The 27,090-nt window shown below is 34.6% G+C and overlaps 1 protein-coding gene across 1 annotated transcript in view; it reads left to right on the forward strand.

Annotated features, from left to right (window-relative positions):
- Window positions 1-27,090, forward strand: part of LOC119599650 (homeobox protein unc-4-like) — a 74,509-nt gene that overhangs the window by 41,622 nt on the left and 5,797 nt on the right. The window contains exon 2 of the mRNA XM_037949524.1: window positions 22,647-22,840. Coding sequence (XP_037805452.1) covers window positions 22,647-22,840 — 194 coding nt within the window. The remainder of the gene's footprint in view (window positions 1-22,646; window positions 22,841-27,090) is intronic.

Here is a 27,090-nt window from a genome sequence, read left to right on the forward strand (position 1 = left end):
ATACCAAGACAGAGAGATTAGAACTTTACCAACTAGCCTGCTAACTGGTATAGATTAGTTTTATTTCCAAAACCAAGAATGACAAAATAACCCTCACTAAATATTTGACAATTTAATATAATCATTAATGATTATGTATTTTAATCTCTATAAATTATGTTATAAATTTTACACAATTATTTTTTGTACAAAATTTTGCATTCATAAATCGTAATCATATTGAAAAACAATCATAAAAATTTAAGTTAAATAGTGAACTTTGAGCTCATTTTTACACTCAAAACACTATTCGGTTGTAACGTTGATCAAATGGCCAAATCACGTCAAACCAACAACAACATTCAACCGGTATGGGTAATAATGATAGCAAACGATCGTGCTATGTATGAAAAGAACGATCGCGCTAAATATAATTAATGTTGGTTTTAACGCTAAAACGAAATGGTTATTTGCCTTGATTATATACAATAAAACTGTACAACAACAAATACAACAAACAAGCAACTTGAAACGGCATCAGAGCAGCAGTAAACGAATGAAGAAGTCATGCAGCAGTTTTGCAAACAAACAGAGAAAGAACAATTTGAAAATAAGATCCTAAAGAATGGAATATTGTTTGTTATGGTCATGTGTATAATGTTGGTATCTTGGCCTATGCGATTATTCGGTTATTCTTTATTAGGTAAAGTCCATCCTTTGGATATTTGAAACAAGATCTTGTAATATGTATATAACTCAGCCGAAGAATTGCCACGTTTATTCTATAAATCTAACCGGAAATTTAAACAGGAATTTGAAAGATCTTGTCGATCAGACTACCGATTTGACAGATATTATCAACTCAGGCTCATGCAGAAACCCTACAAAGTAGATTAAATTGTGTTAAACTGTAATTTATGTTTAAAAGGGTTACTTTTACATATTGCAATCTCAAAACGTATTAACGTTCATTAACGAATACTTATTAACACTAATAAGTTCAGAATAAATTACTCATGTTTGTCTCTCACTGTATTGTTGTAATACGAATGTTTATATTAATATACTCGTATGCCGATAATGATATTTGACTTGTTGTTGTTTTACGGCGACCTGTGTCGAATGGATGTATAGATGGTTGGATGGATGGTTGTTTTTTTTGTTAGTCGACCATCTATGGCTGATTTAAATTCTTTCGCCTGTTACTCAAGGCAGTCATGGGGAAACGTTTTATGACGATTACTGTAATTCGTGTACCACAAACAATAATTACTTTCCATTACGAAAATGGCGGGTATATTATCACCTGAGTATAACACACAAACACACATATTCGTATGCAGCCAATAAACCAACAACAACTACTACTGCGCCACATCCACAACCTGTGTAACCAACCGATCTTACCACAGAATTCTCAAGCTAACTTTAAACATAAAAATTCGTGTGTCTTCCATCACTCTGGGTTTGTTTTTCATTTTTACGTTTTTAGTTACTTTTTTTCCTCACTCACACCTTTGATGTCTTTATTTGTTTCTACTTAAATAAAATAAATTCATGGCTTAAAAACACTTACAGGTGTCGGCCCTTTTATTCGCCATATAGAAAAAAACCGTCAAAAATACTTGTATTTCAAAATAAATACAATTTTTTTGGTTTTGTTTATCGAACATGTCAAAGGAGCTACTGGTAATGCCAGATGTATGATTTGATGAGTAAATGTCCTAAACAAGGATCTTTAAATCATAATACTCAGATGAAAATTAACGATAAATTGATGTTGGTTGATTCTTGGTCTAACTTACCGTATTATTAGTTCAAAAGGTTAAGTACATTTCAAGGCATGTACACAGAGGGACAACGCAGCGTTGTCAACATTACAACAATTCGTTGTCGAAATCTAAATTTTATACACATCCGTTGTCTAAATGATAACAAACCTGGTAAGTTTGTCAATAGTGTATAAAATTTAGATGTCGACAACGAATTGTTGCAATGTTGCCAACATTACATAGTGTTGTCGTACGTATGTATATACTTTGACAACGGATGGTATTGAAAAATTATAAACAGTTTGGTGTCAATTTGGTACCAGGCGAAACGGCTGGCACGAATGACATCAAAAGCATGTCCATCGTCTCAGTTGTCAAGCCTTCTTCTATACGAACGTTTTAGAAGTCCTTGAGTTTTGAGTCATACCGCAATTTTTCCATAGAAATAGGTTCTAAACAAAATAATGATGCATAAAAAGAGCTCGATAAAGCCCCAATATTCAAAACTATTGTATCAGGGTATGGTGACAAGAATGTTTTCTCTTCGTCTGTCCCATACTGTTAAAACTCGTGGAGAAAGGTTATCCTAGAAAGCGAGAGTTACTTGGATTGTAAATTTTTGGTCCCTGTTATGATCTTTGTCTACTCCTAGTTAGGTTTTCGTCCTTAACAACAAACTACAGGCCACTGTAGTCACAACACTAGCTTCCGGGCAGAAGTCCTCGTACGATATTAACCCAGGGGTAAGCTTAACATCATTACCAGCCCACACGTGATTATTCACCAATGAAAGAGCGATTGTACTTGCTTTAAAAGGTAGGTAGCTCGAGATAGTTGATCTGACAAATGCAAAACCATTCGACAGGGAAAACTTCTCCTCATTTAAGTCCTGGTATGGTGACAGGAATGTTTTTTCTTTCGCTTGTCCATTACTGTTAAAACTCGTGGAGAAGGGTTATCCTAGATAGAGAGAGTTACTTAGACTGCAAATTTTTAGTCCATGTTATGATCTTTGTTTACTCCCAGTTAGGTTTTCGTCCTTAACAACAAATTACAGTTTACCACAACACTAGTTCGAGGACAGTATTAACCGAATAACTTTCCAGAGATAAGTTTTACATCATCACCAAACCATACGAGAGTAGTAGGCAATGAAAGGGAAGAGAGATCGAGATGGTTAACTTGACAAACACAAAACCATTCGACAACGAGGGCTGAATTAGAAATATGGACTAGAGAATCCCATAAGGCCTTTTGATCTATGGAGTGATCCAATCAAGAGAAGGACGGGAAGTCTCCTCAATAGGAACAATACTAAGGTAAGTATGATGCACAACTATACAAAATTAGAAGTGAGGATTCAGGTGAATGTCTGAATTGAATTGAATTTGGGGAGGACAGTGAAACTCTGGAACACTTTCCTCGTCACTATTAGCCTTCCGTCGAAATTAGATCCAAATATCAAGAGCTTTGATGGGAAAATTCAAAGGAATAACGTCCAGAAACTGGGGTTTGGGACATCGGATGATACTACCTTCATTGATCACTATATGAGGATATTGTTTTTACGCACAAACACTTTCCATGAAATTTTGGATTTGATGTATTATACAATCTCCTATCAACCTTACCTCACTACAAGCAGAGAACTTCTTCAATATAAAGTTTGAAAGCATGTTTTTTTCTCATTCTCAGTTTAGTCTGGCAACCACCAATGCTCAGTCGCCAGCCTTAAAATGAAGAACACTCTGTTTTTCCTGCTTATTCAGTAATAAAGTCATTTTGTAAATGATCCTTTTATTTGTGTGTTTTCTTCTCTTACTGTGCGTTAGCATTGCAACATTATGACGTTGCATTTGCGCCAGACCGATCTTCGCAAAGTAGTCATTTACGGTGATAAAATATGACAACTCAATCATGCTCCATAAAAGTGTTGTAAGCCATTTATTTTAACGACATACATACACCACATACTTAAATGTGAACATGAAAGTCATTCATTTGAACAAACAGACATACGGACAGACAGGCGGACGGACATGCTTGGAATACTCGGCATACGGAAGACTGGCAAGTTTGGATGCAACAAAATTGATTGGTTTAATGTTTGATAATTGTTTTAATGCTCACAACCGGTTAGTGGATTTGCGTGTCCTCGTATGTCTGATTGTTATGAATGCATTTTACAATTATGAAATTTCAACATTCTTAATAATTACAGAAATTTGCATTATAAAATGTAAATATATTTCACTTTTATTAAATCTTTGTTGTTTTGTTATGCTCGGTTATGAAATTTCGTAAAAAAAATCTTAAGGAAAATATTACTTGCTTTCAACTAAGGTATTAAAATGTAATTAATACATAGAAGTTCGAGGTGGTCATTTAGTTTGTTTCGTTATACTTCGACACCACTGTAATTGGAATCGTTGACTTTACAGAACTACAACTTCAACAAAACCCATTATTGGGTCATAGATCCATTGGTATCTGTAGATCAGTCGAGTGGTTTGGTTTGGATTATGTTACATCAGTCGTTTCAGATGAAAGAAATCGGTTGACTCTGCTTTATCATATATGTTGAACATTGATGACTTCACAAATGTTGAAAGAAGTACAAACTAATGGCTCCGCCGACTTCATATTCTTTCTAAGCCATAACTTTTTATAAATGGGTAACTGATCGTGAGGCTAAACGTCGTGGAAATATGGAAATTTATCTTGTAAATATCCCATAATGTTCCTTTCTGCCAAGCATATTTTTTTGATCAAATAAACTAATTAATATTCAACTCGTATTCCAAAAATCTACGAATGAAAGAAATCTACCAAAAAAGATCACAATTGAATTCAGACCAAGTGCATAAATTGCTTATTTATTTCAAATTATATGACTTTATTAAGACTTCAGAAAAAAACACAATTTCATTTAATTGAATTATCTGAAATTGTTCTTCTTCCCCGCTTAAGCCGAATAAAATAGTTTGACGTGTTTAAGCATCAGTTGGTAAATTTTTGTGGTTTTCTAAAGAGAGCTAAACCGAACAGAAGGTATATTAAATTGAAACATCTCTTTTGTGGAAAATGAAGACTTTGAAAAAAGTTATAGCAAAGCTGCCAATAAACGAACAAAGCCACAAATGTTACGAACGAGAACATCTTTGCCAGCGATCGATCTGTATGTTTGTTCGAGAGTGTGTTGCATTCTGTTGCCAATATGTATTATTGCTGTTATTATTATTGATGTTGCTGTGGCTGGAGCTGTTGCTATTTGAGGCTGTTGCGTTTGAGGCAACGTTAATAAGAAATTAATGTCTTGATCATTTTCGATCGTTATGTAAATCAATCAGGCAAATTATACCTCAGGGGCTTGCCACAATAATTAGACCCTACATAATATGAACAAGAGTTGTATGAATTACACTCGAAAACTGCTGCAGGTTTAATCTATGAAATTGTATTTATTTGAAACCCCAAAATGAGAATTTTCCAAAAATGAGAACTTTCCATAACTGAGAACTTCCCAAAACTGAGAACTTCCCAAAACTTGAGAACTTTCCAAAACTGAGAACTTCCCAAAACTGAGAACTTTCCAAAAATTGGAACTTGCACAACCAGAGAGTGCAAAAACCTGCTAATAATGAACTTCAGTTTCGTTTTATCCATCGTCCATTCGTCGATCATCCACGAAGCGAATATGAATTCACTTTTGGGAAACAATTTGATCTAAAGAACATCCATGAAATCAACCTGCCTAACGTTTGTAGGATAGCACCAAACGATCATATCTCAATACAATCGAAACTCCTAGTCTGAGGAGAGAGAGGGAGAGAGTGCAAATCTTTCTTAGAAGATTATAGGTTTACCCTATGGTTAGTTGGGTCTCTTTTTGATAGTGAGTGCTCAAAAACATCATCAGATATCTGTTGTCTTGGAATCCAGTAAGATACAAATTCGCAATACCATTTAGAGCTGTCCAATATTCAAATACATACATTACGGGAGTTAGCATTCTCTCCTCTCTCTGCTCCTCATCTCTTCGTTTAAAAGAACCATAAATATAAATCCCATATGAGCTTACATGACTTATGCGAGATCGGTAAGAACAAAGTGTATTGCTTTGGGATACAGTAGGCAATATTGTCTGTAAGTTTTCCAAAATTGTTGACTAAAGTTGCAAATTCTTAGCATTGAAATAATCGAGAAGTAATTCATGGACTTATGCGAACTGCATCCAACCAGTACTTTTCCAAAAAAAAAGAGATATAAAAGCTCTCTTTTTATTAACTCGCTGCAGCAAGGGAACAATTTAATCTAAGGAAGATCCATCAATTGCGATTTTGTTGGCAAATCCGCGGATCCGATATAAACTAAACAGAGTGTCGTCTTAGTTCATTCAGGGAGTGCCACAAAATCAGCCTGCCTAACTTTTGTAGGATAGTGTCAAGAGATAAAATCTCAATGTGATCGACACTCTTAGCCTAAGAAGAGGAGAGAGTGGAAATCTTTCTTTCTCACTGGCAAGTCTTCCTTTTGCCAGTGAGTGTTCAAAAACATTATCAGATATCTGGAATCCAGTAATATCCAAGTTCGCAATATCCGGGAGTTTGCATCCGCTCCTTACCTCTTTGTTTAAAAGAGTCATCAGCATAAATCTCATATGAGCTTCCATGACTTATGTGGGATCGAAAAGAAGAAACTGTATTATTTAGGGATACAGTAGGCAATATTGTCTGTAAGTTTTCCAAGGTTGTTGACTATAGTTTCCAATCCTTAGCATTGAAATAATCGAGAAGAAATTCATGTTCCGAAAAAGGAGATATAATAGCCCTCTTTTTATTAACTCGCTCCAATTTGATCTAAGGAAGATCCATCAATTGCGATTTTGTGGGAAAAGCCGCTGATCCGATATAAACTAAACAGAGTGTCGTCTTAGTTCATTCAGGAAGTGCCACAAAATCAAATGATTCTATGTCAATGCGTTCGACATTCTTGAATAAGGAGAAAGAGAGTGGAATTCTTTCTAAAAGGATTGTAGGTTCAGTAGTTTTAACCACAATTGTATTTGGACTTCATATGACTTTCAAATAAAGCTAGTATTCTGCAGGACGCAATACACTCAATCAATGAGTGTTAGAATATCTTAAATGTTTAAACCAAATTTTCGAGTGTATTTAGATAGTTTCATTACTTTATTAAAAAATTATTAAAAGAAAAAAACTAAAACCAAAATGAAAAGACATGCAACTTTGAAAGATGAAAAAGACGAGGCAAGTTTGGCATGCAACAGTATAAACAACCGATCAATTTGCACACGTATCAGCCAAATACTTAAAAAAATGAAAAAAAAAAGAATGTTGACGCAACAACAGGAACAAACAAATATTACAACAACAACACACAGCACTATCATCACAAAATATTTATGCAACATGTTCAACATTTTCAATTCTTGGTTTATTTATTCTTTTTTTCTTTCTTAAAAAAAAAGAAATCCAAAGAAGTGGAAGAAAAGAAATGTGTATGGAATAATGAATAAAGCCAATTTATTTAGTGCCTACTAGAGGGTCTTAGAGAAAAGGAGTGTTTTATCTTGAAAACGTCTTTATTAAAACAACAAAACATTTAGACGGCATTTTAGGCACCAAACACTGTCTTCCGCATCATCATCATCATCATCAACATTGTAGAAAATTGATACTTCTTGCAACGAACGTATCGATTGAAAACTCACATCACTAACATGACTGTTATTGCTGTTATATATGTATTCTTGTTATTACTACATGTTGCTCTTGTTGTTGCTTTTGATTTTCATGTCTGTTTTAGAAAATAAGGATTGGCCAGTTTGGTGTTCTTTTTTTTCAAAATTTTCACATACAATCCCCTCATTTTTTCAATGGAATATTGAATACAGAGTGTAACAAGATGCGTAAAACTTATTGATTTTTCATTGTTGTTGTTGCATGTCTTTTTTGTGGTATCATCAAAATTTAATCGCTCAACATGTTGTTAACTCTTCCATACATTAATAGTTGCTGTTGCTGCCGTTGCTGATTAAAATGTTTAAAATATGAAAAATACACTGAACGTGAGAGTTTAAATGTAATAAAGTTTTAGGAATGTTTCCTATATCCAATGGTACCTACAATGAACAATTTAAATTAGAACAAAAATTCTGTGCTAAAATAAAGCATTAAGTATGATCGAGGAAGATCTAGTAAATCAGTTTATCATTCATTATTCTTCATTTCATGATCAGGACTTAGTCCTAACGGTAATGATCCAAATTACCTGCAATGATCGAAATCACAAGACTGACGGATTTTGGAACTTCCATATGAGTAATAAACATAACTTTGATTCCTTATACCACGATCTACCTAGTTGAAGTTGTTTCGACCCAGAACGGTGCTCGCCAGCATTTTATTGGGCACCCAGATAGAGATAAGGTGAAAGGAAATGTTGTACTCAAACACCACAGTCTCCCAGTGTCGGTTATCCCACAACCTTTCACCCCTTCTAAAGTTGTGGATCAACGCTGCCAAAACAGTTAAGGTGATTGGCCCCGACGTCATATCAATAATAAAACACCTTGGCGAGCGGACAATGGTTTTTAACCAGTCAACGTGCTGCCTAATACGCAATGCCTAGAAAAAGGGTAGAGTCAGCTTTAACCACCATAACGATTCCTCCCGGGAGCATGTTACCTTAGTGAAATCTCCACCTTGGTGTTATTGCAATATCCCGGGGAAAAGAGGTGCTACCAATACCTCTAGTCTACCGGGACTATAAACTGGTGATGATCAAATGTATCCTCGACCTTTCCTTGGAATAATTGAAATGGGGTCTAACCAGAGTACCATATAATCTGGCAGTACGGGTGGCCAGTTGCCTACAGAACTTGTCCTGGCTGGTCAGTTGGTAGAGGTTCCTTCGGAATCCAAATGCCATATATTTCTGCTGTTGCCATATCAAGAGAAGCCACTGGGTGATGTGATAGAGCCACTTATGATGGATTCCTGAACCCGTTGAGTATCTCTTACTCTTCGCGCAGTAGGTTGGGGAATTTTCAGGTTGATACTTGGTAGTTGCTTGTCATTCCGTAGATCGTTCTTTATGGTCTGAGAATGGAACTGATGTAATTGGTGAACGATCGGGAAAGACTCCTCTGCCAGACAGGAGACTAGTACGGATTTAGTAGACCTTTTACTTCGGGGAAGTTCTCGGTGCTGTTGCCATCACAACAGAATTCATATTGTTTTATGCTACTTGACTTACGGTTGAGGTCCGTTTGCTCAACTTGAGTTTAGAAATTTCTACATCTTTTGTCACGATATCTGACATACAGATCCTGATATATTGGTTGGGTATTTGGGACTACCAAATACGTCTCTAGGTACTGTTGCCGAATCAACAGAGCCTCAGTAGTGTGGTTGTGCTGGCTTTAAGAGGTTAAGGAATGCACTGGAATGGGTCATTAGTTGATGCGGATTGCATTTTAAATAATGCAATCTTTCATGGGATCATAAGGGTGGTGCCCTTCCGGTATACCGGAAGACTGATTTCACCTGGTGTTGTGGTTGTCGCCCCTTCTTTTGGCTTTAGACCAGTGATTTCTTTTTCCTTGTCGGGGTTTGCTTTGGGATTTATCCTATGGTGCTTGTCATTCCTCAACGGGGCTACTATGGCAAGAGATTAGATATCTCGAGTACTTCAGCAAAGTGCTTGTACATGGACCGGCTCAGCCATGTAAAAAATTGCCACCTGAGTTCTTCATAGAAGGATTAAGGGACGTGTGGTAGACCGTCTCAAGTCTATCCAGTGAATGAAAAAGACCACCGTGAAATAAGGCCGTCAAGGCAGGTGTTCACGTAAAGCACTCGATATTCGCCATAACGACTCAGATCCCATATATCAGCAGAGGCTGATTTAAGCCCTGAAAGGACACTACTGCAGTCCATCAGTGTCGTTAGTCGTTCGTTGAGTTTAGATATAAGTGTTCAAACAAAAAGTACCACAGGGCGGTGTTCCATCTTTCTACTGTTTAAGTTCGTGGAAGTGATATCATATGCGGAAAACTGTATCATTATGACGACGGTCCAAAACGTTGATAAGCTATAAGATCGACTAAGTGGTTATCTCGGAGAATTGATCGCACCGGGAATCACCAGAGAAGTTTTCAGCAAGACTCTTCACCACCTGGATGAAGGAGGTAAACATGTTGGGGGTCATATTTAACTGCCTGTTAATTTCCTCAACTTATGGCACTGCAATCACACACAGATTGCGAAGTAAAAACAAAGATCCTCAAAGCGCTAGCCGGTAGAACTTGGGGAATTGACAAAGAAACTTTGGTCAATTGTGCCGCTCCAGTATGGTGTCCTTCGTTGAGCGATACCCAATGTAGAAATATTCAATACTGCAAAAATGGTGCTATACGGACTGTAAGGGGCTGCACGAAAATAGCTTCGGAGCACCACTGCCAGCCAAGGAACATAATGCCATGCTGACTAAACAGTTCCTCCTGGGATGTCACCAGAGAAGTGAACCCAACTATAACATCACACAGATGGATGTCTCCCATGTCAGGAAGGACCTCAGTGTATGCGAGGAGAGCATACGAAGATATTTGCAAGATCCTTTGAATCTTAATTCGTATACGGCAGAATTAAACGACTACAGTCTACCCTAACACAACTCTAGATCCCTGGCAGAAGTCTGTGCACTCACGAATTGGAATAATTATGGCGCCAGCATAGGTTAAGATATTTACCGATAGCCAGAACACAATTCTAATGATATCAGATTTCATATAGGGCCGTATTGGACTGTAAGAGAGCCTTAACGGAATACTATTCCAAGAACACAAAAGATGTGAATTAGCTTATTCCGCTAACTAATTAACAAGAAAAAGGTATTTGTCATACTACGGTCACAAGAGCTTTATTCTCTAGGCCTATATGGCCTAAAGACTTGCAAAGGTCGCAGTTAATTATATTGATATGAGTTATTACTTGAATATAAGTGAGCGTGATGATAAAAATCAAACTTAATAGGGATGTTAAACTAATCTCTATTTACATTTTCTTCTTCTGTTTTACTCTCCAACATACTAGATTATTAGTTGCTCTTACTTCTTCTCTAAATTCATTCCTGATTAAAATTAACTTTTCTACATTTTTTCTTTCCTCTGCAATTATTTTCTATACGTTTATACGTTTACGTTTATAGGCAAGCACAAAGGCACTCTTTGGATCCAGCCTGACAAACCTAACCTAACGATCACATGATCTTTCTCAGTCCTTTTTCATCAAGGAAGTTTATAGGTTTCCTCTATAAACCTTGAGGGCCAAGTTGGGCTTCTTTATGCCAGTGAACGTTCAAAAACATTATCAGATATCTGTTGATGACCTGGAATACAGTGATGTCCAAGTTCGCAATATCATTTAGAGGTGCCTGATATGCAAATACATTGGTGCGATAGTTTGCATATTCTCCATCCTATGCTCTTTTTACTAACTCGTCTACAGAATAAGATTAACGATTACAAATTCTGATTGACACAATCTGGTTATGTTATTTCTGGTGACAAATTCTGGCATTCGAGAACGAACCCTCAATAGAATTTTCCTAGAAATTTCGATCGTTTTCGAGTGCCAGAATTTAGTCCCTGATTTAGTTTTACAGTAATTTTTTGTATGTAAATATTTCAACGAAAATGATCAATAATGTTATTTTGTTTCTAAATTTCGTTGTTGTTTTTAATTTCAAAGGTCGTTAAACAAACAAACTGAAGTGTAACCAAATCAAAACACAGTGCAGACATCGTTAATACATTATTATCATTTATTATAGTTGCCCCTCATACCCATCATATCCTTCATCATCCTCAACACTAAACAGCCACCACCACCAGTAAGGAGGACACAACCACCCTATCATCTTGAAATACACAAAAAGTAAATCGTTAAAAATTTATAATTCTGTACTATGCAGAGGTAAGAAGAGAAAATATGAGAGGTAGGATGAGGTGAGGACACACACAGAAAGAAAAAAACACATTTTAGGTGATAAAATAAAACAACCCTCAAATTAACTAGAATCTCTCCCAAAGGGACATTCCCATTTATTCTTTAATTTATAAAAAAAGGCATAAAAATGTAAAAACTAAATAGAAAAGGACTGTTTTAATTTTAATTTGAAGGCTTGAAATTTACAAAAAAAATATAAAAAAATCACAAAATAAGTGAAAAAATCTAAATAAAAAAAACTAAATTACACACACAATGATACCCACATTTTTTATTAGTTTAAGATTCATGACCTTTTATTTTTTAGGTGTCGTTATTGTGGGCTAAATCTAGTATTTTGTTGGTAATTTTTTATTTATTTATTTTTTTCTATCTTAAACATTTACCGTGGGTTAATTAGAACTTTGTCAGTTGATTTGCATACTTTTTTTTATTTGTTTTCCTAGTTTTTTTTATTTAAAATTTATGGGCAAAAAAATGTTAAATATTAGAGTCTAATTAACGTAAATTTTTTGTAGATTCATTATTTTTTTTTCAACTACAAATTACCGTACAATTGACACACGTCTAGATTTAACTGAAAAAAAATTACCCCTAATATTTTTTGTCCGTTTACAGCACCTTGACTTTAGTGAACTACTGTCTTAAATGATTGATGGAGTTTTTTTAAGTCGTTAAATTGTCACTGTTCAATGATGACTTGTATGATTTAACAAACGTGGGAAACCCTTTACAATCAATCTTAAATAACTGCTAATGGTAACCTTCTACGAAGTAATCGACAGTTAATTGTATTCCTATTTTAAAGTTTACTGCCTTCGCACACTTTCTTATAACTAATTCGCAACGTATTTTAAATTCTAACGCCATTTAAAAGGATTCATATATTTTTTTATCTTATATTCTCACGTTTCTTTTTAATGATTTGTTTTAAATATTAAGATATTTTAGCCAAAACATGCATCTTTTCGACTTCTTGATTTTTCGACTCTTTTCAATTTTGAAATTGTCGACTTTTTGAGCTTTTTTCGTTTTTTTTTACTTAATTTGTATATCCTACACCATTATAGTGGGGAGGATATTATGCGCTTGTGGTGATGTTTGTAAACTCCAAAAAACCTTAAAGTATACCAATCATTATCACTTTCTGAGTCGATTTAGCTATGTCCGTCTGTCCGTCCGTCTAACCCCATGTTTCCTTGATGAAAACTCCATCTTGGTGTATTGCAATTCCGAGGTATAGAGGTGCTACCAATACATCTAGTCTGCCGGGACTATAAACTAGTGATGATCAAATGTATCCTCGGCCTTTCCTTGGAATGATTTGACATGGGGTCTAACCAGAGTACCATATAATCTGGCACTACGGGTGGCCGGTTGCCCACAGGACCTAGTCCTGACCGGTCAATTGGTTGAGGTTCCTTCAGGATCCACGTAGTGGCTGTGGTTTATAGCCGAATTCGCGGGGAGAGAATGTTGGTTTAAGGACTGATATGTATATCCAAATGCCAAATATGTCAGAGCAACTTATGCTGGATTCCTGAACCCGTTGAGTACCTCTTACTCTTCGCGTACTAGGGCGCCAGTATATGTTGGGGAATTTTCAGGTTGACACTTGGTAGTTGCCTGTCATTTCGTAGATCGTCTGAGAACAGAACTGATGTAATTAGTGAACGATCGGGAAAGACTCCTCTGCTCGACAGGAGATTAGTACTGATTTAGTAGACCTTTTACTTCAGGATAGTTCTCGGTGCTGTTGTCATCTCAACAGGATTCATACTGTTTCATGCTACGCGACATATGGTTGAGGTCCGTTCCCTCGGGGCAATTATTGGGTTCGAATTAACTTTGGAAATTTCTACATCCTTTATTTATTTATTGGCTGGATATTTCGGACTACCAAAAACGTCTCTAGGTGCTGTTGCCGAATCAACAGAGCCATCTCAGTAGTGTGGTTGAGAGGGCTTTAAGAGGTTAAGGAATGCACTGGAATGGATCATTAGTTGATGGGGATTGCATTTTAAATAATGCAATGACATCATAAGGGTGGTCACCTTCCGGTATACCGGAAGATTGATTTCACCTGATGTTGGGGTTTGTCGCCCCTTCTATTGACTTTAGGCCAGTGATTGCTTTTTCCTTGTCGGGGTTTGCATTGGGATTTATCCTATGCTGCCTGTCATTCCTTAACGGGGCTACTATGGCAAGAGATTAGATAGCTCGAGTTCTTCAGCAAAGTGCTTGTACATGGACCGGCACAGCCATGTACAAAAATTGCCACCTGAGTTCTTCATGGAAGGATTCAGGGGCGCGTGGTAGACCGTCCATACCCAGTGGGTGAAAAAGACCATCGTGAAATAAGGCCGTCAAGGCAGGTGTTCACGTTGAGCACTCGACATTCGTAATTAATTTGATGAAATTTGGTATATACACTTCTTTCGACCCAAGGACGAACGCTGTTGAAAATGGTTGAAATCGGTCTGTTATTTCGCCTAGCCCCCATACAACCGTTCTCCCTGAATAGGGCTATCGAGCTCATAATTATGTTAAATGTTCCAGTATGTCAACAAAAATCGGTAAAATTTAATTTTTTAGAAGTTTAAATGACATTGCATACAAACTCTTCTTCAAAAAAAGACTTGAAGGTCAAAGTTCACTTATAAACACTAATAACACGATGAAATTCTACATGAATAACTTTGATGTAGACGTAAATTCCTTTACCAAAATTTATAAAGATAGGTCCATATTTATCCTTACCCTCACCCATATGAGCCCCCTTGTAGAAAATCTCTAAATAAACATATTCCGGAATTAAAGCAAATATCAAATTAAATGTTTTATTATTATTTAAAAAATAATCCACATTTTAACACACTCCCTGCTGTAGGGTATCATATGGTCGGTTCATGTACGATTATATATTCATACTTGTTTAATATTGACTTTTCAACATTTTCGGACTTGTCGGTTAAATTGTTAAGTACAATCGTAGAGACTCCTTTTTAACAAGTCCTCATCTCTCGTCGGAGGTATCGTAGTGGCAATTAATGAAGTGTTAGATTTAGCCTATATCTCAATAGGTCGTAGAGTCTTAAACCAGATCTTTCATTAAGGTTGGGATAGTTTAACTTCCTAGAAATTGATTCCAATTTACCGTTAGATCAGGGCATTAGCAGAGAAGTTGGAAGACAGTTTCCTCTTTATCCTTGTAGTTGTAGTTCCGTCAAAATTTGTTACAGCGAAGGACAAGCCTACTTGCATGTCTGCTTTGCACCCAGTGCCTCGTTATTACTGCCAACAACCTCAATACATCCTCTATGTTTCGGGTTATACTTTGTCTAGTGCGTTTCCCATTGAAAAATGTTCAATGTGTAGTTCATTATGTGTAGATTTATAGATTAGGTACTAACTGGACTAGCTATGGACTAGGAATTACATTCGTCTCGTGCCGTAATACAGGAGGGAAGCTGCTAGTTACAAATCTCCTCTAACAACTAAATAATAATTCAGTTGCTCGGTACTGCTACCAACCAACTTGAACGTACAAGTAATGGAGAATAGAGAAAAGAAGGGAATTAGTACGGGATAGTCGGAATTAAAGAGGGTTATGATGTTTTAAGTTCATTGTTTTTCAAATATATAGGGCATAAGACGGAGCTATTTGCAACACAAAGACCACAGCCAACCATAAAGCTACCACATTGCGTCAAGATTCCTATCCTGGTGATGAACTTATTACAGCATTGATTTAGAAAGTCAACTTCTCTACAAGCTAGTCGTTTTAACGAAACATTCGATTGTTTGATTATTCGAAAGATTTATAGAATCGTAGTTCTTTTCTTTTATCGCCCATTATTTTGAAACTATAAATATTCCGAAGTGAAGTTGAGTTATGACAGGGACTGCATGAAGTAGAGAAAATATTTCAACCTTATTACGTTGAAGTTGAGAGATAATCTGGGTAGATCGTGTATACTTCTTATTATCGATGTTATATATTTCCTATGACAGCTTTTGAAGACACAGACTAAACTGAGTTCTCTCCGTTTTGAAGGACAGTGTTTGTAGCAAAATCGTCTCTTGTTGGTATCATAAAACGAAACAATATATAATTTCAAAATGGTCCTGTGCGATTTCTGTGAATTGCTGCCATATTATTGTAAAGGAGGAGTCTTTAGAGAGGGCGCAAGAGCTCAAAGTCTACGACAAAATATTTGGCGTCCTTTAAATGTTCCAAAATTCTATTCTATTTGACGCTTTAATTTTTTTCAAATATTAGTAAAAACGGGTTTAAACCAATATTAACTTTAGTAATCGTTTCTGCGTAAGGCAGAATGTATATCTGTAAAAATTATTTTCCATTTCTCTTTGTCCACCTAACTTTGAAGACATAGACTGGAATGATGAGCTCATGCACAGTCGAAGTATTTCGAATAATCAAGATTCAGCAAAATAAACACCAACACTGACGTTTAGGTAGACACAATTAGAAATAATTGCAAACAATTAAAGTCTAATTATGTAAATTTAAAAGATACTAACAATCTACTGTATAAATTAAATCAAACATATGTATGCACACTTGCATATGTGTAGACATTTGTTTGCATTTTCAGCAAAGTTTGTGAAACTCTTAAAAAGAAACTAAATTATATCCTGCATTAACATTAGTCTACCGCAGGCCACTAGGTTAGTGGTTAGTGTTCTAGTCTGGTAGACTGGAGGTGTTGGGTTCGATTCCCACCTGAGGCACTGGTAAATGAGCAGGTCCGATAGAGGCCTAGCTGTATTTCTTCGGATTTGATGTAGTTATATACAACGTCCTTTCAAACTAACTAACTTACATTAGGTGAATGAATACATAGTACTTAATTCTTCAAAACTCTACTCAGCCTTTCTCTATTTTCTTTTCTCTGAAAATTTCTAGCCTTCGAAAACTTTTCGGAATAAACCCAAGATTATCATATATTTTTGGATATGAACTTTCTTCTGTAGATATGTATGTACATTATATATATGTATATCAAAAGAGAGGGTTACTTCCAAAGTAACGTCTTTATATTTGGCAAACTATTTTGCTTAAAATCAGTGCCTGTGGCCGAATTACCGCATACGTGAACGAAAATGAAAATTTATCATAATATTACTTTTCGAGATGACTACATTCGATATCGAACAAGAAATCTCGTTTGTGATACGAAACCTTATACGATCAAGTACGCCATAATTCGGCCCCTGTTTTTATGCCTAATATTACTTAAGAAAGACTGACTGTCAAACAATTTTCATACTGCGCTTTTTGACATTTGGATCTGGAAAATCATTGTGAAGAAATTGACTCTTAAACAATGCTGCCAAATTACCGAAACATCCTCAACTAACTAACTAACTAACTAACTAACTAACTAACTAACTACTAACTAACTAACTAACTAACTAACTAACTAACTAACTAACTACTAACTAACTAACTAACTAACTAACTAACTACTAACTAACTAACTAACTAACTAACTAACTAACTAACTAACTAACTAACTAACTAACTAACTAACTAACTAACTAACTAACTAACTAACTACTAACTAACTAACTAACTAACTACTAACTAACTAACTAACTAACTAACTAACTAACTAACTAACTAACTAACTAACTAACTACTAACTAACTAACTAACTAACTAACTAACTACTAACTAACTAACTAACTAACTAACTAACTAACTAACTAACTAACTAACTAACTAACTAACTAACTAACTAACTAACTAACTAACTAACTAACTAACTAACTAACTAACTACTAACTAACTAACTAACTAACTAACTAACTAACTACTAACTAACTAACTAACTAACTAACTAACTAACTAACTAACTAACTAACTAACTAACTAACTAACTAACTAACTAACTAACTAACTAACTAACTAACTAACTAACTAACTAACTAACTAACTAACTAACTAACTAACTAACTAACTAACTAACTAACTAACTAACTAACTAACTAACTAACTAACTAACTAACTAACTAACTAACTAACTAACTAACTAACTAACTAACTAACTAACTAACTAACTAACTAACTAACTAACTAACTAACTAACTAACTAACTAACTAACTAACTAACTAACTAACTAACTAACTAACTAACTAACTAACTAACTAACTAACTAACTAACTAACTAACTAACTAACTAACTAACTAACTAACTAACTAACTAACTAACTAACTAACTAACTAACTAACTAACTAACTAACTAACTAACTAACTAACTAACTAACTACTAACTAACTAACTAACTACTAACTAACTAACTAACTAACTAACTAACTAACTAACTAACTAACTAACTAACTAACTAACTAACTAACTAACTAACTAACTAACTAACTAACTAACTAACTAACTACTAACTAACTAACTAACTAACTAACTAACTAACTAACTAACTAACTAACTAAACTAACTAACTAACTAACTAACTAACTAACTAACTAACTAACTAACTAACTAACTAACTAACTACTACTAACTAACTACCTTACTAAATGTGGGTTAGCGCTAGTTGCCATACCGCAACCATTGATTTATTGAAATCAACATTTGGCGATAACTTGATTTCGAGAAATGGAGCTGTCAATTGAACTCCAAGGTCGTACGTACGCCTCTTGATTATTTCCTGTCAGGTCTCGTGAAGTCACTAGTTTATGCTGATAATTGACGCCTTGAAGGCGTAGGAATTTAGCATATCAAACTATGGTTGTACTTAATGGAAGACTTGGTTCAAAATTAAAATTTTATATTAATCGAGTCTATAAGACAAACAAGAAATGCACAAAATTAATGAAAAATAAATTAGAGGTAAACCGCTAAATAATAAAAAAAGAAAAAGACGTGACATATCCCCATACTTGTACTCAAATAAGAATATCCAAGAGTTTGCCAACAGATAAAGAGTCCAATAAAAAAGATTCTATTACAAGTCAATACATCACACATCTGTGATTTTTAAATATGTATTGTATAATGTTGTTGTTATTACATGTGTAAATATACATATGTATGTATGAGCTCGACTTTATATTGTTGTTATTGTGCCCAAATAAATACAAACTTGTAAAAGTACTAAGAAAGAGAACACATTCATTATCGTCACAACAACAATAGAAATTCTTCATCCCTTATTCCAACGCCTCCTTTTCCTTTTCGATTCAGTTTCAATGTCGTGTTGAATATTTAACTTGTAAACGTATGTGTTGTATTGTTGTAATGTATGTTTTTGGTTAGAAATCAATGGGGAGTTGAGGCTCATCGCACTTGAAAGAGTAAATAAAATAAAAGAGTACTCGTTTTCCTTTCATATACATACATATGTATGTATGTAAGTGTTGTAATTCTTGTTATCCTTGCATACATATTTTGTCTTCTTTGTTTGTAGAACAATCTCTTGGGCATAATAAATAAAATTATCTAAATCATTGTCATTGTTGACTTCTTGACTGTATCCTTTTGTTGTTATTGTAAATAACTTTTTAAGTATTTTTGTTGTTGACGTTCAAATGCTGCTCTTCTTTTTTTAACATTGAATGTTATAATTTAAATTAATAATTCTATTTATCATTTAAAATTAGAAATTTAATTAATATTTTAAAGAAACTGTTTCAAAAGGAACAATTTCGTTTATATATTTAGCAAATCGGCTAATATAGGTTTAATGTGTATTTTTAACCAAGATAATGTCTTTTTATTATCTCGATCCTTATCAAATATAACAATTACAGTATAGATTAAGTTAGATGGAATGCCCGCAAATTAGCTAGAACACTCGAAGGCCATTTGTTCCATTTTAATACTTATAAAAGAACAAAGAACAGGTCATTTTGGTGGATCGTTGATCGTGTACTTCTAACACATCTTTAAGACACTCCTGATCATTAAAATGTACTATTGTGGAGGGTCATTTACATGACGTGCCTCTATTGGGTCCTTTATGCTTCCCTTTGCATTGAAGTTCTGAAACTCAGTTTCCTAGACGTCCAATCAAAGTTTGTGCGGGACGAATACGTACCATCATACTAACCTTAGACTTGCTCATTTTGAGGAAGCTTCTCGTCCAGCTCTTGTGAGGGTCACCCCATTGCTTTTGTTAATTTGCTTTGCCATTAATTGCTTTGGTAATATTGAACCACTTTAGCTCCGTTTCTTTTGTAGTCCATTCGTCGATCTTGTTCAATACTTTCGTTCTTTAATTATAAAAGAGAAACCTTTTTAGAAGATATTTTCTCCTTGTTCAATTGGACTTAAATACCCTACTGTCAGCAATAAGTTCCTTCGCCCTTTCCTGTACGCGTTCGAATAGCTTCAAAATTGTATTTGAAGACTTGAAAAATTTTGTCTCATTGCCAAATTTTCCAAAAGGCTTAACCTATAATTGATTGAAGAATTGCAGATGTTGATGAAGGTCGTTTATGAAAATAAGAATCAAAGTAGCGGAAAGAACAGAGCCTTGAATTTATACTAAACTCGTTTGATGAAATTCCACCTAAATCAACTCGAGTGGATCAATCTCTGAGAGAGCTCAAGAGAAATGATTGCCAACACCAAATGCAATTATTTTTGAAAGAAGTTCAAATCCACCACTCTTCTTTCGCCAAAATGATAATTGGATTCGTAGTGGTCCATACATACTGACGTTCGCTAAGTAATTTGTTGGACCTTAAATATTTGACATGACATTGGAAAGTGCTGAACATTGGGCGGCAATTATCAGGGTTCTTTGCCACTTCCTTTTTAGGTATTGGCGTTATCAACGTTCTAATATGTATAAAATGCTGAAAAGAATGAGATACACTAGTCGTTTTACACTAGAGAGAATTTGGAGTCATAGTCCGATTATAAAATATATTGTCTTGTCCGTCTTCCCGGGGAAAGGAGGTCCTACCTCTAGTCTGCCGGGACTATAAACTGGTAGTGTTAAATGTATCCTCGGCCTTTCCTTGGAATGATTTGACCTGGGGTCGAACCACGAAGACTTATAAGCTAGTACCACGGGAACCGGTAACCCACAGGGCAGAGTTTCGGACTTTGTCTTGTTCCGATTAGTGGTTCCTTCGGGATGCAAGTGGAGGCTGTGATTTAAACCTAAACTCACGGTAAGAGATTCTTGGTTAAAATACTGATGTAAGGTAAAGTCTATAATAAGTAGCTGTGGGACATGAGTTGGTGTCAAATGTATGTGATACGGGATGGAGGTGCCGGTGCTGGATGCAAGTAAGGTTCTTATACATGTGATACTATTGAATTTTCCTTGTCAGATTACTCTGTACCACAGTATATTATCTATGAGTAAGAACATTGTCTTTGGCTTATTTGATGGATTCGTATATCGGTCTACAGAGGTCGTCCCATCTGCGAGGTTGTAAACAGAATGATGTTTTTGCATCTCGAAAGTTACGCAACGGGACATCAATGGTCAGAAATGATATAGCTCGAGAACTTATTCAAAATGCTTCTATATGGAGCTTCAGAGGCATGTATGAAACACAAAGATGCGGTGGTGAGTAGTATTATATAGGCATATAAAAAATGGTCTTATATTATTTCAATGTCATTTTCAAATTTTTTCAATTTGTGTCTTTAAACGAAGTTAATAAACGAGTTTTTTTTAATATGAACTCAAAACTTATAAACTCAAGTTTTAATTTTAGAGGAAAATGATCAAAAAATGTTGATAAAGATTTATTATTCTATAATTTGGATTTGTAATGTTTATCAAGTTAGAGCTATAAAGTGATCTAAGTAAGATAAATTATTGGGAAATGAAGGAATTTTGTCAGAAATTCTTAAAAATTCTGCAGAAAAATCTTTTAACCAGTTAAATAATGTATTTCCGTGTAAATTATCACCCCAGGCAATATTTTTTGCCTAATATTATTCCATCGTAATTTTTACAAAAGTTTCTGTTATAAATTATAGAAAAATTTTAATTACATGGTATGTATAGAGAACCGAAAATTAAACGCTTTGATGTGTCATTTATTATAATTGTAATTTCAACAAATGAATTTGGAAATAATACACCATCAATTTTAATTCGACGGAAAGAATAGTTTTCTTTCAAAATAATTCCAATACCAACTGTATTATCCAGTGGCCAGCTCCATTTTGGATTTCGGTTTCATATTATCGTATTTGTCCCTTAATGTTTTCCAGGGACAGTGTATTCCATTCTGGCTCTTAAAGGATTCTTTCCACTTCATCCACGTTTCATTTTTTATTTTCCAATTGACTGCGTCCGATTTTTTGTTCTTCAATATATGTTTTTGACTTATAACCAAATCTAAAAGCAGCAGTTCCTCTTCAGGAGTAACATTTTTCCCACGTTGCTTTTTATCCGTCATCTTTTAAGATTTTATTTGGTTTTTAAAATATTTGTTTTCTTGATTTTATTTTCTGTTATTTTGTTTTCACATTTAGAAAACAGTTGATTTATGTCAACATCTTGTCACTTGAAGACAGAGTTCGCAACTTTCACAACAATTTTGAGAAGTATTGCCAAATGAAAATAATGTATATTGAGAAAACCAAAATTGTTAACGGACGGTTTATGTCGACATTTACTAGCAGACACATTAAGAAAACGGGCCTTAGTCTATGATTTTGTACAATTTTTATAGTTATTTATAAAGTTTTCAATTTTATTCTCTAAGGATAAAGTTTCCTCTTTACAAAAGATTCGAGCAATTTTTAAAAATGTTTCTATGATTAAAAGAATTTTTCTTTCAGTAATTTAAGAAGAATTTTCAAAGCAAAAAATTTTATTTATAATATTTGTTTTTCCTTTCAGAATCCCTTTGCAATGAAGATGATTATGATGAAGACAACGAAAGCAACAGTTCTAAACGAAGACGAAACCGTACAAATTTCAACTCATGGCAACTAGACGAACTGGAGAGAACTTTTTTAACAAATCATTATCCAGATGTTTATATACGTGAGGCTCTAGCATTACGTTTGAATCTCAAGGAGAGTCGTTTAGCGGTAAATATGAAAATATTTCATTAATATTACAAATAATAAGTTATTTCTTATTCGCCAATTAACCGTATTCATATAGTTTTGTAAATTTGTAATAATAGAATGTATAGATGTCTAAACCCCTTCTTTTTACCGGCAACATGTCATAAATTGTAATAAAATTTAAACAAAAAATTACATTTCAATTGTCTGTAATCCAATTATACCATTCTCTTGCATCATTACAACATTATTATCTGCCATTACATTTATTCCATTAATGTTGCACAAATTAAATAATTTCAATTGCTCCACATCACAGAAAAAAAAATGAGCAAAGTGCAACCAACTGTTTGTGTGTCTGATTGTTCATGCCACCACCACATGCAGGTTACGAGTATGTTCATCATCACTTGACGTTTGCTATTTTCGATTTTTTGTTGTTTTTCTTTATTTTTTTTATTCCTACAATCATCGACAAGTTCATGTCGATTGTGATTACGGGTAGAAATGACATTTAAGCTTAAATTGTTTCTTGGCATGATACATCAATTTCTATGATAGGAAAATTTAAAGGAATGTCTACAAAAAAGGGTTGAAAAGAAAACTACATGGGTTGTTTGTAAAATTTTAAGATTTTGTTAAAAGTTTTTTTTTTTTTGGAATATGGAGCTTGTTGCAGTTGCTATAACATCTTGTTCTCGTATTTGAAGTATAAGTGAATGTATGTTTACAGTCTCCAAAAGTTCCCCCCGGGGCATGTTTCCTTGATGAAAAACTACATCTTGGTTTTTTGCAATCCCGGGGTATAGAGGTGCTACCAATACCTCTAGTCGGCCGGGACTATAAGCTGGCGATGATCAAATGTATCCTCGGCCTTTCCTTGGAATGATTTGACATGGGGTCTAACCAGAGTACCATATAATCTGGCACTACGGGTGACCGGCTGCCCTCAGAACTCTTCGGGATCCACTTAATGTCTGTGGTTTATACCCAAATTCGCGGGGAGTGAATGTTAGTTTAAGGACTGCCAAATGCCAAATATGTCTGGATTCTCTCTGTTGCCATCTCAACAGATGTCACTGGGTGATATGACGGAGCAACTTATGCTGGAATCCTGAACCCGTTGAGTATTTTTTACTCTTCGCGTAGTAGGGCGCCAGTATATGTTGGGGAATTTTCAGGTTGACACTTGGTAGTAGCCTGTCATTCTGTAGATCGTTCTTTATGGTCTGAGAATGGAACTGATGTAATTGGTGAACGATCGGGAAAAACTCCTCTGTCTGAAAGGAGACTAGTACTGATTTAGTAGACCTTTTACTTCAGGGAAGTTTTCGGTGCTGTTGCCATCTCAACAGGATTCATATTGTTTCATGCTACGCGACTTATGGTTGAGATGCGTTCCCTCAACTTGTCGGGGCAATTATTGGGTTCGAATTAACTTTGGAAATTTCTACATCCTTTGTCATATTATCTGACATACAGAGGGATCCTGATTTATTGACTACCAAATACATCTCTAGGTGCTGTTGCCAAATCAATAGAGTCAGCTCAGTAGTGGGGTTGCGCGGGCTTTAAGAGGTTAAGGAATCCACTGGAATGGGTCATTAGTTGATGGGGATTGCATTTGAAATAATGCAATCTTTTATGACATCATGTTGGGGTAGTCGACCCTTCTATGACTTTAAATGACAGCTGCCTATCATTACGCAACGGGGATAGCTTGAGTTCTTCAGCAAAGTGCTTGTTGTACATGGACCGGCTCAGTCATGTACAAAAATTGCCACCTGAATTTTTTATAGAAGGATTCAGGAGTGCGTGGTAGACCGTCTCTAGTCTACCCATTATATGAAAAAGACCACCGTGAAATAAGGCCGTCAAGGCAGGTGTTCACGTTAAGCACTCGACATTCGTGTCTTGAAAGAGTAATTTGATTTCCTCCTAGGATATGCCTATGTTTAAATAACTAATATTCTAAATGATCGGGAGGCCCAAAGTTTTAGGTTAAATAACTAGTTTAGTATATACATAAGTTTCCAACTCATAACTTCCTGCACAAACCACTAAAATAAAGTAAATTTTATTAAATAAAATTTGTCTAGTTGGTCTAAAAATTGCATGACTTCAGCTAGAAAAACAATTTTCAATGTATTGAAATTAAATGGAAATTACTATAAAACTATTTAATATTGAATTTAGTCATTATACGAGTATGTTTCCACACACATACATACATTTATTCAAATACATACATACACACAAACATGTTTCAGTGTATAAAATTCAAACTAACTAAATTCATAAAATACTTGTTAAACTCATTCAAATTCATTGTACTGAACAAAATCATTTAAGATCCACTGTGAGCGCCATTATTGTCAAAATGAATATGAATTTCTATCAAATTAACAATACAATACGAGTTGCTACAATGCTCGTATTATGTGTGGATATGCCGAATGAAGTAGTTTTGGTTAGAGGTATATTTACATCAGTGATGCCAGGAGATTTTTTTCAGAAATCCCTACGCTTATGAGAAAAAATCCCTTTTTTCCCTACACCCACTTTTTATTTTCCCTACATTTTTCCCTACACTACTTTTTTCCATTTTTTTCAAAGTTTATCTTAAAAAATTACAAAAATAACATCAAAAACTAAAATATTAGCTCCGTTTTACAATATACATATATGGTATGTATTTTTTTTAATTTTTAGGAATGAAATTTCTAGAATTTAAATTTTAATTTTTTTTTTCTTTCAATTTTACATCATACAAATCTTCCAACCCTGACTCTTCAGTTAAGATTAAAAAAAAACAATTGAAAGATTTATGGCAGTATATCGAATCGTGATAAAAATTTATTTTATGTGCCTCCAACAAAAAAATTTTCATAAAATAATTATTTTAAATAAGGTTTACTTTTGCGTTTACTTTTCGCGGTTTACTTTTATAAATTTTCAGAACATCCCAGCATAAACTCGGTAATGGGTTGTACTTCCATAACCACTTACTTTTCAATGACTACTACTTACCGTCTGCATTACATAGAAGTACTCTAGTAATGAATTTCTTATAATCTGATATAGAAGTACTTTATTTTCGGCTTTGTCATTTTGTTTGCACATTTTATTTAATTGCGTTTTAAGAATTGTGTTTTAAAAAAATAAAACAAAATTAGTTTTGTTTGTGAAAACCATTATTTGACGCGCAATAAAATAGCTAAGCAGTGGTGCAGTGTGTAGAACATTTGACTAACAAACCGAAGCCCCTGGTTCGTATTCTAGCTGGCTCTTTTTATTATTAAAAAACAAAACAACTTACTCAACAACTGTTTTGTAAGGGAAATTGCAAGTACTTCTTTAAGTCCCTATTTGTAAGCGTGCGTAGAATTACTTGCCTCCAATGACATCACCGTGTTAAAATAATGACTTAAAATGCTAATGAAGAAGTAGTGAAAAGAGGTTTTATTAGCTATTTAACTCATTACTTTTCAATGTAAGTTTTTCCTGGGATTAAATTCATTTTTTTAATACATGAAAGTGTATATTTTTAGTTGTTAAAAACTATGAAATTGAAAAATCCCTACAATTTGACAATAGTAAGAAATCTTTCCCTTTTTCCCTACACATGAAATTTTTGAAAAAAATCCCTACAAAAAGGGAAAAATCCCTACACTTGGCATCACTGATTTACATGTACATTAAATAGATTCACAAAAAAGCTGCTACCCAACAGTTCCCCATGACAGGATCAGCTACTGAATATATAGTATAATATAGCACTCTGTAGTATACTTTCTCATATATTAAGATCGGTGTACTAAGATTTTGTCAGTCCAAATTTGCATATTGCCACGAGAAGAACCATAGGCAAGAAATGGGGCCTTAGTTGGCCGGTTGGTTAACGTGGTAGTTCACCGCGCGCGAACATTCAAGTAGAGTCGAAGAGACTCCGTTTTGACCGGACCACTCTACTCGTCAGATGTAGTATTGCATAGTATTAGATCCAGCCTGTAGCAGTGAGAAATCTCAGGATATCATTAAGCTTAAACATTATCGCGAATATTTCAGCCTGAAAGACACTACAGTTGTTGGGAAAACGGTGAGATATACTTACCCCAGCTTCTTCATTGAAGACACCAGAAACAACACCAAAGTTCATTATAGAACCATCTATAAAGATTCTGGTTGTATATTCGCTCTGTAGGTTACCCCTACACCACTCGCTCCTAGAAGGAACTCTGACTTTGAAAACTCTATCAAAATTCGTGTGT

This window comes from Lucilia sericata, unplaced genomic scaffold (genome assembly GCF_015586225.1).
Source record: "Lucilia sericata isolate MDLA Ls3-8-SP2 unplaced genomic scaffold, ASM1558622v1 Contig000084F_arrow, whole genome shotgun sequence".
Classification (NCBI taxonomy): domain Eukaryota; kingdom Metazoa; phylum Arthropoda; class Insecta; order Diptera; family Calliphoridae; genus Lucilia; species Lucilia sericata.